At 41.3% G+C, this 13,495-nt stretch overlaps 1 protein-coding gene across 1 annotated transcript in view; it reads left to right on the top strand.

Moving 5' to 3' along the window:
- CNTNAP5 (contactin associated protein family member 5) overlaps window positions 1–13,495 on the top strand; it is an 880,239-nt gene that overhangs the window by 554,323 nt on the left and 312,421 nt on the right. The window contains exon 11 of the mRNA XM_027082570.1: window positions 2,298–2,404. Within this exon, the coding sequence (XP_026938371.1) occupies window positions 2,298–2,404 (107 nt within the window). The remainder of the gene's footprint in view (window positions 1–2,297; window positions 2,405–13,495) is intronic.

Genomic DNA, 13,495 nt, shown 5'->3' with positions numbered 1-13,495 from the left:
TGTGTGTGTGTGTGTGTGTGTGTGTGTGTGTGTGTGTGTGTGTGTGTATGTGTGATTGGGGGAGGGGAGTGGGATGGGGTGGGAGAGAGCAGCCATAGACATGTCATGTAAGAATTTGAGAGGTTCAGAGGGGAAAGATCTTGAGAAAAGTACACTGCAGGAGAAGCAGTATTCAGAAACAAGCAGTTCTGGATGCGAAAGAAGAAAAGGTGTGGAGGAGGGTGGGCCTTCACAGGCTCTCTATCAGGGCACGCCCAGAGGCAGAGGTTCTTGCTTGGAGTCTGCTCGTGAGGACACTTATGCTTCAAGTTTATCTAACTTCCCCACAGCACAATGTTACTGGTGTCGGGGGTGGGGGGCCAGAAACCTGTGGTTTATCTGAGTAACAAGCCTGTTTCTTTTCCACCAAGCTGGGTGGGGGAATCCAGAGGAAGGGTAGAATTTGCAGTAGGGAAGGGCTCATGTTTTGGTTTATTTATTGATTGGTTGGATTTTGTGGCCATGTTCCAGAGCAAAATTGCTGAGTCCCTTCCCCCCCTCCCTGCTTTTTTCTGTGTTTTTAAGCCTTAGCTGGACACCATGGAGTTATCAAAAGGTTTTTCCCAAACAGAAGCCCTGTCAGCACAATAGTGTGTTTGCTGTGCTGAGCAGAAAATTTCTAATAATACGTCTGGACATATTCAGGAATATTCGTTTCTGGGCTTTGAAACAATCATTGCTGGAGGGTTTCCTACCTATGTAGGACACTTAGGGTAAATCATCTTCCTTTTCCTTGCCTCACATTTTCGGAGGCTGCACAATGAACCCTTTTGTTGTATTATACCACTTCTGTGATTTCGCTGTTTATTCCCCATCCCTGTTGAAATTCATGAGATTTTACTCTTCCCGTAAAGATTGTTTGCAAAAATTTCAGTGTTTAGAATTGCTTTTACTCTTAATCTTATTTGTTATACATATTGAGCACTTGCCTGGTTATTTTTTAGGAGAACAGTACCCGGAGTGTAGAGATTTTAAATCATGTATGTAAGAGATGAAGAGAATTACCTAAAGACACCATGTAGTAAATTGCTGAGCTGGGATTTGTGCTCAGATATATATAACCCTGAAGTCTGTGATCTTTGTCGAGAAGAAATGAATGTTGCCTTCACTCCCCTTAGCCCAAGTGACACTTAACGTTTGTCCTTGTTATGCTTCATATCTTGAATTTTCACTTAATCCAGTCCCAGTTTTTTGTTTTTTTTTTTTTTTGTGGTAAGCGGGCCTCTTACTGTTGTGTCCTCTCCCGTTGTGGAGCACAGGCTCTGAACGTGCAGGCTCAGCGGCCATGGCTCACAGGCCCAGCCGCTCTGCGGCATGTGGGATCTTCCCGGACCGGGGCACGAACCCGTGTCCCCTGCCTCAGCAGGTGGACTCTCAACCACTGCGCCACCAGGGAAGACCCCCAGTCTGTTTTAATCCTTTTTGCTAACATCATTTGTAGTAGCTTTATGATAGCCCGTTAATATTATGTACTACAACTTTCCTAAGAAATCTTCTCATGTTGGAAACTTACATGGATTCATCACGGCATCATTGTGAATAAGGATAATTAGTACACATAGTTTTATGTTTTGAAATACATCCTAAAGATAGAGCCATCTAAGGGTGATTTCTGGGTTAACTTATATGAATGTTTCAGAGAGTTTTTAAAGTGTATGGTGAAAATATTTTTCAGAATAGTCATACTGTTTTCATTATAAGTAGTAAAGGCTTCATTTTAAGGGTGTTATTGGCTCTGTTAATAATTATAGAATTTCCTAGTATGTTAACTGAACAGATACCATCTTTTCAAATTCATGGGGAGTTTAAAATAGATTCCTGGCCATCACCCAAAAGAGAAGCAGGAGGATTACGACCTCAATTATTTGCCCCTTTCCCCTTTCCTTTAAAAATGCAAAACCTTTTCAAAATGCAAAATTACATCTTTGTCTATTTTGTTCTACAGTAAGTGAAAAAACCTTATAAATTCTGACCACTTCAAATTAACTTTAAGTCAATAAACATGTGCCCCAGTGTTGAAATGCTTTATTTAATTGCCTAAATCAGCCCTGAGCCTTTCTTTGCCCAGTAGTACCAGGTGGACCCACCTCTTATGGTGAAACCATTGTCTTATGTTCACGTATTCAAGTCTCACTCAGGAATGGGAGTAGAGCAGACCGATTTCTACCATTCATGTAGTTGGATATAAGACGTTTTTGTTTTTCCCCTTATTTCAACTGATTTGGTTTATTTTGTTTGATTTTGCTCCATCTCTCAAGGTGTTTGCCAAACTACTGTGAACATGGAGGAAGCTGCTTCCAGTCCTGGGTGACCTTCTACTGTAACTGCAGTGACACAGGTTACGTGGGCGCCACCTGCCATAACTGTGAGTAGACTCATGCCTACCCACAGTAGAATGGGCAAAAATCCACGAATATCAGGGATAACGTCAGGATATATTCAACGTGGGGTGGGCACGTTTTATTCATTCCATGTGTGTTTCTTTCTTTTTTTTTTTTTAATTTTTGGCTGCATTCAGTCTTCACTGCTGTGCACGGGCTTCCTCTAGTTGCTGTGAGTGTGGGCTTCTCTTTGTTGTGGTGCGGGGGCTTCTCACCGCAGTGGCTTCTCTTGTTGCAGAGCATGGGCTCTAGGTGTGCAAGCTTCAGTGGTTGAAAAATGCGGGCTCAATAGTTGTGGCTCTTGGGCTCAGTCGTTGCGGCTCACCAGCTCTAGAGTGCAGGCTCAGTAGTTGTGGCACATGGCCTTAGTTGCTCCACGGCATGTGGGATCTTCCTGGACCAGGGATCAAACCCATGTCCCCTGCATTGGCAGGCAGATTCTTAACCACTGTGCCACCAGGGAAGTCCCCAACGTGTGTTTCTTGAGAGCATACTCTATGCCAAACACTGTGGTGAGCATAGAGGATGCACAAATACAAAGCCATATCATCATGAAGCTCAAGGTCTACCAGGAAGACAGACAGGAAATAGGATAAGTGTTGAGGTAGAGGAAAGACAAGGTGCTGTAGGCACACAAAGAAGAGCTCTGAAGTCAACTGCATTTTCTAGATGGGCTAAGTTAGGCTGTGCAATAAACAACCTGCATCTCGGTGGCGTAAGTAATGAGCAGTTGAGTCATGCCTGTGTTACCTGCATATCACAGGTCTGCAGGGGACCCTCTTCCAAAGGTGTTCTTATTCTGGGAAGCTGACAGAGACTCCATCATCTGGAATGTTGCCCTGTCAGGGAGAGGGATGCACAAGGAAACATGTGTTTTTAAAAACTTCTACCTGGAAGTTTCTACTTGGACGCTTCTACCTGGAAGTGGCAAATGTTACTTCCACTCATGGAATCATTGGCCAAATAAAGTCCCATGAGCACCTAACTTCAAGGGGGTAGGAAGTGTCATCTTACCATGGTATCTGAGACAATAGAACCAGCATATTGGTGATAAGTACTGACAATGTCTGTGTGTCCATGTTGGGGAGGCTTCAGATAGAAGGTTTGAGCTGATCTCGTGATAGGAATGTGGCAGACAAGGAAAAGAAAACAGGAAACTGAACCTGTAAGTAGTTTCACATGGCGGGAGAGTTCTGACAGTAAATGGTAAGAAAGGAAGCAGGAAGTGAGGAACCCGGAGCACACAGAGAATAAGGGGAGAGGAGGAAAAAGTAAAGGAAGAACAGCAGTGCCACGATTTCCATAATTCGATAGTCCTGTCAGGGTCACCAAACAAAAAAAAACACATGACAAAATAGAGAAGGTTTGCTGTTTGGAGAATTGTATATCAAACTGTGTGAAATGAACTGTAAGTTTAACTGACAAAGATGTAATTGGAAGGTGCTGGCTATAGTTGTAGGAGATTTCACAGAAAATGTGAACTTCAAAATTGACTTAGAAGGTAGAGGAGTGGGAGAAGGGCCTTCTAGAATAATGTTAGAGCCAAGCCAAGGCTGGACCTATTCTGAGGACTTCAAGGAGACTATCACTCAGGACCAGATCTCACCTGTTTTCCTTAAGTCCTTGCTGTTCCTGGCATGGCACTCAGAATGCAGAAAGGGAACGGTAGATGCCAGCTGGACTAGAATCAGACTCTGATCCAGGATGAACAGCACTGATGCTCTCATCCCTGCAGACCTCTCAGCCATTCTGTGGCCTCTTCTATGCCTTGTAATGTAACATTCACCAATGGTGACCACAGAGGAGGCCAAGCAAATCAGAGAAGAAATAGCCCATTGGCCATCATGAGATGACATTATTACTGTTAGCTGCCTGTAGAAGTGAAAAACACTGCCTGGCTTTATAATGATATAACTTACTTAAAATTTTCTATTTAGAGATTTGGAACAGTGAACAACAGACTGAGAGAGATTAGATTTAATTTTTAGCAAACTCTTATACTTGAACAAGGACAAAATTTTAACACGCTGGAGCTTGTTTTTGCACAGATCCTGTAAAGGAAAACTAACAAAATCTTGTGGACCATTTTAGAGCTAAAATTACAAGTTTTTATTTAAGATTCTCAATTAATACCAATCTATAATTTTTTAAAAAATTAATTTATTAATTTTTGACCGTGTTAGGTCTTCGTTGCTGCATGTGGGCTTTCTCTCGTTGCAGCAAGCTGGGGCTACTCTTCATTGCAGTGCACGGGCTTCTCACTGCAGTGGCTTCTCCTGCTGTGGAGCACAGGCTCTAGGCACGTGGGCTTCAGTAGTTGTGGCATGCAGGCTCAGTAGTTGTGGCACACAGGCTTAATTGCTCTGCGGCATGCGGAATCTTCCCGGACCAGGGCCCAAACCCGTGTCCCCTGAACTGGCAGGCAGATTCTTAACCAGTGCACCACCAGGGAAGCCCCCCAATCTATAAATGTTGAGTCCGGTTCCAGAACTATTATCCCTAAACAGCCAAGAACAACATATACTTGGACAGATACATTGTAGGACACATACGGGACTGTCCAGATTGTATGGACAATGCTCTTGTAAGAAGCTCAGAGGCAACCAGAGTGGCCATCAGTTTAATAGTGAGATGAGAGAAACTTGAAGATTTAAGTCAAAACTATCCAAATACTGGCCAGATCATATGATAACATTCCTATGATTTGTAAATCTTATTCTGTTCACTTTCTCCTAAAGTAATTTAATAATATTTTGAGAAGTTCATCTCTATGGATGCTCTCCTCCTTTAAATTTATCCATCCATCATGCTAAAAATAGAAGATTTCCAACTCTATAAAAAAAGCATGAACTTAAAAGTCGATGGATGTGAGGTGCTGATTTTTAAAGGAACACTGTCAAAGTTGATGAGCAGGAAACTTAACATACCAAGCCTTAAAAATCTCATTCTCTTTTTATCCCCCTTTCTGTGACATCACTCAGGGTTTATACCATGGGCTGCAACACTGTTAAACCCCTCCTTCCCTTCTGGGCACCCAGCCAGGACAGATCAGAGGTGCTTGGGTGGCTGTGAGGTTTGGATGCCTATGCAATTCAAAAATTTGTCTCCCTTTAACTAATCCCTCTTCCTCCCCCTAATTGGGTGAGGGGCACTGTTTTGCGTCACATGTGTAAATTGAGTAAATCAAGTCATGCTTTCCTGCCTTCAGAAAATCTGTGTCCCGTATGTAGGGCATCAGAAATGAGAGCTGCTAAAATACAGAAAACAGAACAGAGGATCCCCTCAGGTAAAAGCAAAACAAGCAAGTTCGCAAACATGCCAGGGTGGAAATGGTAATGCCCTTGGTGTGTTGGGCTGTAATTCCTTGAAACAGTCATGCACAATCAGAAGAGTCGATGCAAGACCTTCAGATTTGTAAGACATTTATAATGATACTTAAAACTCGTAATTTCTTGACTACTGGTCTTTTGTCTTTTTGTGCTCTTTAGGATTAGTTTGGTTTTATTCATTCTCGGTGCATCCTAGTAAGTGTGAACCAATAGGACTAACGACAGATATGATTCGCTTCTTTCTATCTCGCTTTGTGGATAAGAAAGGGGTCTGGCTGAGGAGGAAGGTATGACAAACTCTAAGGAATGGTACAATGGGAATTCCCAAAGTCCTTAAACATGGTAGGTTGCTGTTAAAAGTAGGTATGTCTGGGCTTCCCTGGTGGTGCAGTTGTTGAGAGTCTGCCTGCCGATGCGGGGGACGCGGGTTTGTGCCCCGGTCCGGGAGGATCCCACGTGCCGCGGAGCGGCTGGGCCCGTGAGCCATGGACGCTGAGCCTGCGCGTTCGGAGCCTGTGCTCCGCAACGGGAGAGGCCACAACAGTGAGAGGCCCGCGTACCACACACACACAAAAAATAATAATAAAGTAGATATGTCATCATTGCATTTCAATTTTCTTTCCTCCTTACCTGATGACATATAAAGAACTTGGGTACACAAGTTATGTCACTTGGGTACACAAATTATGTTACTTTTCAAATACACTTGGTTCAAAGCCTCCTGCTTAACAAGATATGATGATTATGTGGGCAATTCCTCTCCAATCTGTGGCAGCTTCCCCACAGAAGAAGGAAATATGAGGCCATCACTTATCCCATGAACTGACATTAAACATTATGTCTGTAAGTTGCTTCGGTCAGCAACTTTCTCCCCTAAGTTGTATCCTATTTGTCAGAGGGAAAACTGAAGGTAAAATAATGTTTTCAGCCCAAATTAAGTCCTGGCAACCCACCCAGTGATCAGAGCCTTCTGATCACTAGAGCTGGTTATTGGTTTTCTAAAATGTGCACGTTTAGAAGGTTGTGTAATTGAAGCCAAACTACTGAGTACTCAAGGTATATCTTGGCCATGGTATATTATGAATCCAAGTTAAGATTAAAAGGAAGAGGTTTTGTTATGGGAGCTTAATCATAGATTAGTCTACAACATAATGATAAAGTGAGGTGGGTATTATTATTCTACCCATTTTATAGATGAGCACACTGAAGCCCAGAAGGTTACGTATCCTCCTCAAGGTAACATATGTAGCAAATGAAGGAGCTGGGATTTAAATAGAGGGAATCTGGCTGTGATGCAAAATAAGCCCCATATCTTATTTCCTTTCTCAAATAACGAAGACATTTTGCAAAACTGTGTATATGAACTTAGTGATGGGACATTCATGACATCTTTCATACTGCTTGAGACCCAGTAGGATATTGTGATACCAGATAGAAAGTGCAGTTCTAGAAGACTGAGAGGTGAGAACGTTTTTGTGTTCTAGAATAATCATGAAATCATCCTGGAAGGAAGTAGGTTGAGTCAGCACTTGAAAGACAGCTCAAATTAAAATGGATAAAAAGGCGAGGGAAGCCTATTGAAAACAGAGGTTGCCGAGAGCCAAGGTGTGATGGTAGAATATATATGCTGTGATTTGGGACAATGCAGATGTTTGCCTGACTCAAGAAAGGGAAAAAACTCTTTTCATTCATTCCTGAAGCCCAAGTGGTATTCCCATAAAGCACTTTCCCCTAGGGGAAATCTGAGCTCACTTCCCTTTATTACCAAAGCTTTTCACACGTTATTGCAGTATCTACAAATATGACTTTAATGACTGCATAATAAATAGTCTATTTAATGGCTTCTTGTTTTTATTCAACCATTTTAATCTTTTTTTGGGTGGGGGATGAGGAACCCTGCGTTGTTTCCAAATATTTATTATTCTAACCAATACCACAGTGGGCATCTTTGTGCTTAAATAAATTTTAACCCCACATGTTCCATTGTTTTCTTGAGCTGGGCATAGGAATGGCATATTTGAGTCAAAGATTATGAATCATTTTAAGGATCTTGATTCACATTTCAACTAGCTTTCCTAAAGTCTTGCTACAGTTTATACTCTGATCACTATTTTTTGAGATATCTTGTTTCACCTTCTGAGCCAGAATTGTTTACTATATGTTATAAAACTATTTTACATGTTTTTACTAAAACATTTGCATACTTTTAAAATTAATTAATTTATTTATTTTTGGCTGCGTTGGGTCTTCGTTGCTGCGTGCGGGCTTTCTCTAGTTGCGGTGAGCGGGGGCTACTCTTCCTTGCGGTGTGCGGGCTTCTCATTCCTGTGGCTTCTCTTGTTGTGGAGCATGGGCTCTAGGCGTGCGGGCTTCAGTAGTTGTGGCACGCGGGTTTAGTTGCTCCGCGGCATGTGGGATCTTCCCAGACCAGGGCTCGAACCCATGTCCCCTGCATTGGCAGGTGGATTCTTAACCACCGTGCCACCAGGGAAGTCCCATAACACATTTGCATATTGATATGGAAATTATTATGGACCCTCATGATGAATTCCAGATGAAGAATAAGGTTTTATAGGTGAATTATGCAGTAGGAATAAGATTATCTCTACAGAACTGTATTTAATCATTCAACAAGTATGTACCTTTTGAAAGCACATGTGATGTCAGTAACCAGGCAACTGACTGACTCTTACCTTGCGCGGACTCAGTAAGGACCCAAGTACTTACTCCTCATTTTCCACATGTCTCCTCATGAGTGGGACTATCCTTGATCTCCTCAGTATCTATATCTGATCACATTCACATGGACCCTTTTCCGGGGTCTCTTCACTGTTTTTCAGCCTTTGCAAATCCCTTTTTACCATGTAGCCTCTCCGACATCCTAACAATGCCTTTCAGCTCACTTTTCAGCTTGTCAAGAAGATGTCTGCTTTCCTCCTCTCCCAAGCTTGACATAGTGCCTCCCCCATTGGGCAATGAATAGCCAGGTATTGATTGGGAGAATATCAAGTTGTCTGACAATCAGCCTCTAAGGTAGCCATCATAGAGGGATAACACTTTAGCTATTTTAGCAGTAGGTAAATGGTCCTCTCACTGCATGATATTTCATGGTTGAAATGAAAGGTTAGAGACGGTAGGGGATTCTGGTAATAAGAGGTTTATTTAAAAGCAGGACTCATATCTCTTTGCTCAGTTCAACTCATATCCTAATATTATTCTGTGGGTTTCCTATCAAGATCTAAAGAAAATTCATCTCCAGGGTTAACCCTGAATGCCATCAGCAGCTGTTCTAAGCTGTAACTAGCTACCTAAAGTAGAAGAAGAAAAACAAAAACAGTAATGCATTTTTTTATCTTTTTATTTTATATTGGAGTACAGTTGATTAACAATGCTGTGTTAGTTTTGGGTGTACAACAGAGCGATTCAGTTATACATGTAGATGTATCTGTTCTTTTTCAAATTCTTTTCCCAATTAGGTTGTTACAGAATATTGAGAAGAGTTCCCTGTGCTATACAGTAGGAATGAATTGTTGAATCCACACCCTGCTTCATTTTATGACACTAACCTTTGGTGTCATCATTACCTTTATTCATGTTAACTCCCCCACTGAGACTCTAAACTCCTTTAGGGGAGGAACTGTGTCTTGCTTACATTTGTACTAACCATATCTAAAGAACTGGTGACATCCAGGGCATATCATGTAATTGGTGAGACAGACAGTTACGCAGAAAATGATAACTCATTGTGCCATTAAATGGGGAATCTGTAAGGACAGGATGGTGTCTGAATATTCTCTGTGTCCCCAACCTTTTGTCTAATCCCTGACACATCATAGGTATTGCTGTTGGCTGTACACACAGATGGATAAATCAGATAGGAGCACACAGTAATGTGGAGTTACTGGGATAAGGGCACTGTCCCTTTCTGGGGGAGGTGAGAAAGTTTTCACAATAATTGACATTTGAGCAGAGGCTTGAAGGATGAGAAAGAACAAAAGACAGAGACACATGAAGTGTCGTGCAGCAGGGAGTGCTATGAGCTGCTTAGCACAGCTGGAATCTAAGGTGAAATGGAGGAAAGGAGAATCAGGATTTGCAGACAGAAGAGAAGATGGGTGATTCATTGAGAAGGAGCTTGTTTGTCTGTTGAGCACCTACGAGCCAGCCACAGTTTCTTGGTTTTGTTCTAATGCTGAGAATTGACTTGCTAATATATATTTCGTTGTTTGTTTTTTTTATTTTGTAAGTTCTTTTTGGAACTCTAACTGTGATTGTGTCGTAGAACGTGCACCGAAGTTGGAAGACAACTTCATGTTGGGTGCAAGGGTCCAAGTTGGGTATGTGTTGGGCGCAAGGGAGAGATACGATGCTATTTGCAATTATGTGAGCAGCAAATAATGAGAGAGCAAGCTAGAAAGAAGGGACCTGACTTGAAAGGCATATCTAACATTGGATCAAACAGACTTGGAGACAAATCGAATACAGCAGAGAGAAGGATGGCTTGTAGCTTTGTAGCTTGGAAGACTTCATGAATGAAGGATGTAGTGACTAAGTCCCCAGGTTGCTCTGGGCCTGACAGTTAAATCCAGGCTCTACAACTTACAAGATGTATAACCGAGGGTGAGTTATGTGAGTGCTGTGTGCTTTAATGTCCTCGTTTGTGATACATGGCTAGTAATAGCAGCCACATAATGGAAATATCATGAGGATTAAATTAAAAAATTCCCATAAAGTATTTAGCCTTGTGCCTGGCAAATGCAAAGCCCCTGATCCATGTCAGCTATCATTTGAACAGATGGAAGATATGCAGACTGAGGCAAAGACTTAGCAGATGAAATCTTCAGTTCAGTTTGGGGCATGATGTTTGCCTGGAGATATGTTACCTATGCAGAAGTACCTGGACATCCCAGAGTCAGGTCCCGGGGGAAAGATCGTAATCACTGGGTGTATAGTTGCTGAAGCCTTTGAATAGTTGAAGTCAATCAGATATGGTGGGCCAAGGGTGGAAACTGCCAAGTAAAATATTTTAAGGGGCTCAAGAAGAGATACGATTGAGACACAACTAAGAAGGAAGTGTGAGGAAAGAAAAAGGAAGAACGAAATAAAAATGGTAACGTAAAAGGTGGAAGAGTAGTGTTCTGAGAATAGATTATAAACAGAAATGTCCAAGCAATGTGCTCCAGGTTACTTCATCATTGTGTTTGGTCATAGTTGAATGGCTGGATGTTTACATAAGAAGTTGGAGAAAAGCATAATAAGTGAAAGAAAGACAACGGTTTTCAAAAATTTATTTTTTAATTAATTAATTTGTTATTGAAGTATAATTGATTTACAATGTGTAAGTTTCAGGTGTACAGCAAAATGATTCAGTTATATATAAATATATATTCTTTTTCATATTTTTACCATTATAGATTATTAAAAGATAATGAGTATGGGTCCCTGTGCTGTATAGTAGGTCCATGTTGGTTATCTATTTTTTGTTTTTTGACTTGTACCTATTTATTCTTTTTTTTTTTTAACATCTTTATTGGAGTATAATTGCTTTACAATGGTGTGTTAGTTTCTGCTTTATAACAAAGTGAATCAGTTATACATATACATACGTTCCCATATCTCTTCCCTCTTGCGTCTCCCTCCCTCCCCCCCTCCCTATCCCACCCCTCTAGGTGGTCACAAAGCACCGAGCTGATCTCCCCCTGCTATGCAGCTGCTTCCCACTAGCTATCTACCTTACGTTTGGTAGTGTATATATGTCCATGCCTCTCTCTCACTTTGTCACAGCTTATATAGAGTAGTGCGTATGTGTTAATCCTAAACTCCTAATTTATCTCTCCCCACCACCTTTCCCCTTTGGTAACCATAACTTTGTTTTCTATGTCTGTGGGTCTATTTCTGTTTTATATGTAAGTTCATTGACATCATTTTTTATATTCCACATATAAATGATACCATATGATATTTGTCTTTGTCTGACTTACTTCACTTAGTATGATGATCTCTAGGTCCATCCATGTTGCTGCAAATGGCTTTATTTCATTCTTTTTAATGGCTGAATAGTATTTCATTGTGTATATATTTACCACATCTTCTTTATCCATTCATCTGTTAATGGACACCTAGGTTGTTTCCATGTCTTGACTATTGTAAGTAGTGCTTCTATGAATATGCGGGTGCATATATCTTTTTGAGTTAGAGCTTTTCCAGATATGTGCCCAAGAGTGGGATTGCTGGATCATATGGCAACTCTATTTTTAGTTTTTTAAGGAACCTCCATATGGTTTTTCATAGCGGCTGCACCAATTTACATTCCCAGCAACTGTGTAGGAGGGTTCCCTTTTCAAGAGACTTTGTTAATTGATAGCTATCATAGGTGTTGTCAGGATCCAGGTGATTCAAAACCACTACCTTGCACTGAAGTGATTTTACTCTCCTTCAGGAGGAAAGACCAATATCTTTTCATCCGTTAATAAACAAGTAATGCAAGGTGGTGTACAGTTATGTGCATGGGTCTGACTGCAAGGTGCCTGCAAGCCTGTGAGGAGAGAGATTAGAGCAGGATGAGCTGAGGTGAAAGGCTTCTTGGAGGATTGGTCTGGCCTGGACACAAGGGAGGGACTTGGGTAGGCAGAGAAGTCTTAGGAGAGTGTTTTTCAAGGGTGAGAATCAAAGGAAGGATTTGAAATAAGGAAAAGCATGGAGACTGTTTGGGTTTTACTCAAGGCACAGCGTAAGAGCAAGGGAAGGAACATCCCTTGAGCTACTTTTAAGTGCCATGCACTGTACTGGGTGGTTTATATAGGTCATCTCACTCTCTGAGGCACCTTCACATCCTTAGCTCTAACCTTGTTAGACTGTGACTTCTTCAGACAGCGGGGTCTTCACATATGCAAGTCTCCTGACCAGAGATTCTTCTTACACTGTCTTTGCTTGAGTAACTTTGTCAACTCCTGCAAGAAGCCTACCCAGACCTTTCCTAGACGTTGCTCCCCCTTGTCCCTTTAGCATCCACTCACAGAGAATTGATTCCACCATATCAAAATTAAAGGTTTAGTTCTTGTTTTTCTTCCTACACTGCCAGTTTTGCATGTGTTCCTCTCTCTGGCACTAGCTGGCACATAGTAGAGGATCAATGAATGTAAACATCTTTTGATGGCCCAAATGCTTAAAGCCACAGAGCTGGTGGAAGTGGGATTTGAACTCAGTTCTAGATGGTTTGAAAGCGCTTCCTCTCCACATTAAAACATCTCTAAGTGTTGAGTATGACCTATTTAGGAAAATAATCTAAAAAAGAATGGATATATGTATCTGTATAACTGATTCACTGTGCTGTACACCTGAAACTAGCACAACATTGTAAATCAACTAGACTCTAATAAAAATTTTTTTTAAGATCTCTAAATGGAAGAAAGAGCACACTTAAATATTTTATGGAACATGGTAGGATTATAAACAAACGGATATGAAGACTTCTGATTCGACAGGAGCAGGAATGAAGGTTGTATATACACCTCGGATTGATTCTCTTCCTTTTGAACATATCTCAATGATTTAAGTGTTTCCCACAGTCATTTCTTCCATGGTGATTTGTTTTATTTGTTCTTTCCTTCCTCTTTATCTCCATCTCTCCCTCTACCTCCCCTTCCCCTCTTTAATTGAAGCTGCAGTAAAGCTAACTTCAAATACTTACATTGGATTGACAATGTGCAAAAATGTAATCACAAGGTTTGGCTTTTTTCCAAATCC

This window comes from Aethalodelphis obliquidens, unplaced genomic scaffold, assembly GCF_003676395.1.
Source record: "Aethalodelphis obliquidens isolate GAN/ISIS:26980383/991018 unplaced genomic scaffold, ASM367639v1 scaffold47, whole genome shotgun sequence".
Classification (NCBI taxonomy): domain Eukaryota; kingdom Metazoa; phylum Chordata; class Mammalia; order Artiodactyla; family Delphinidae; genus Aethalodelphis; species Aethalodelphis obliquidens.
The sequence above is the reverse complement of the archived record's forward strand: the minus strand, read 5'-3'. Positions and strand labels throughout refer to the sequence as shown.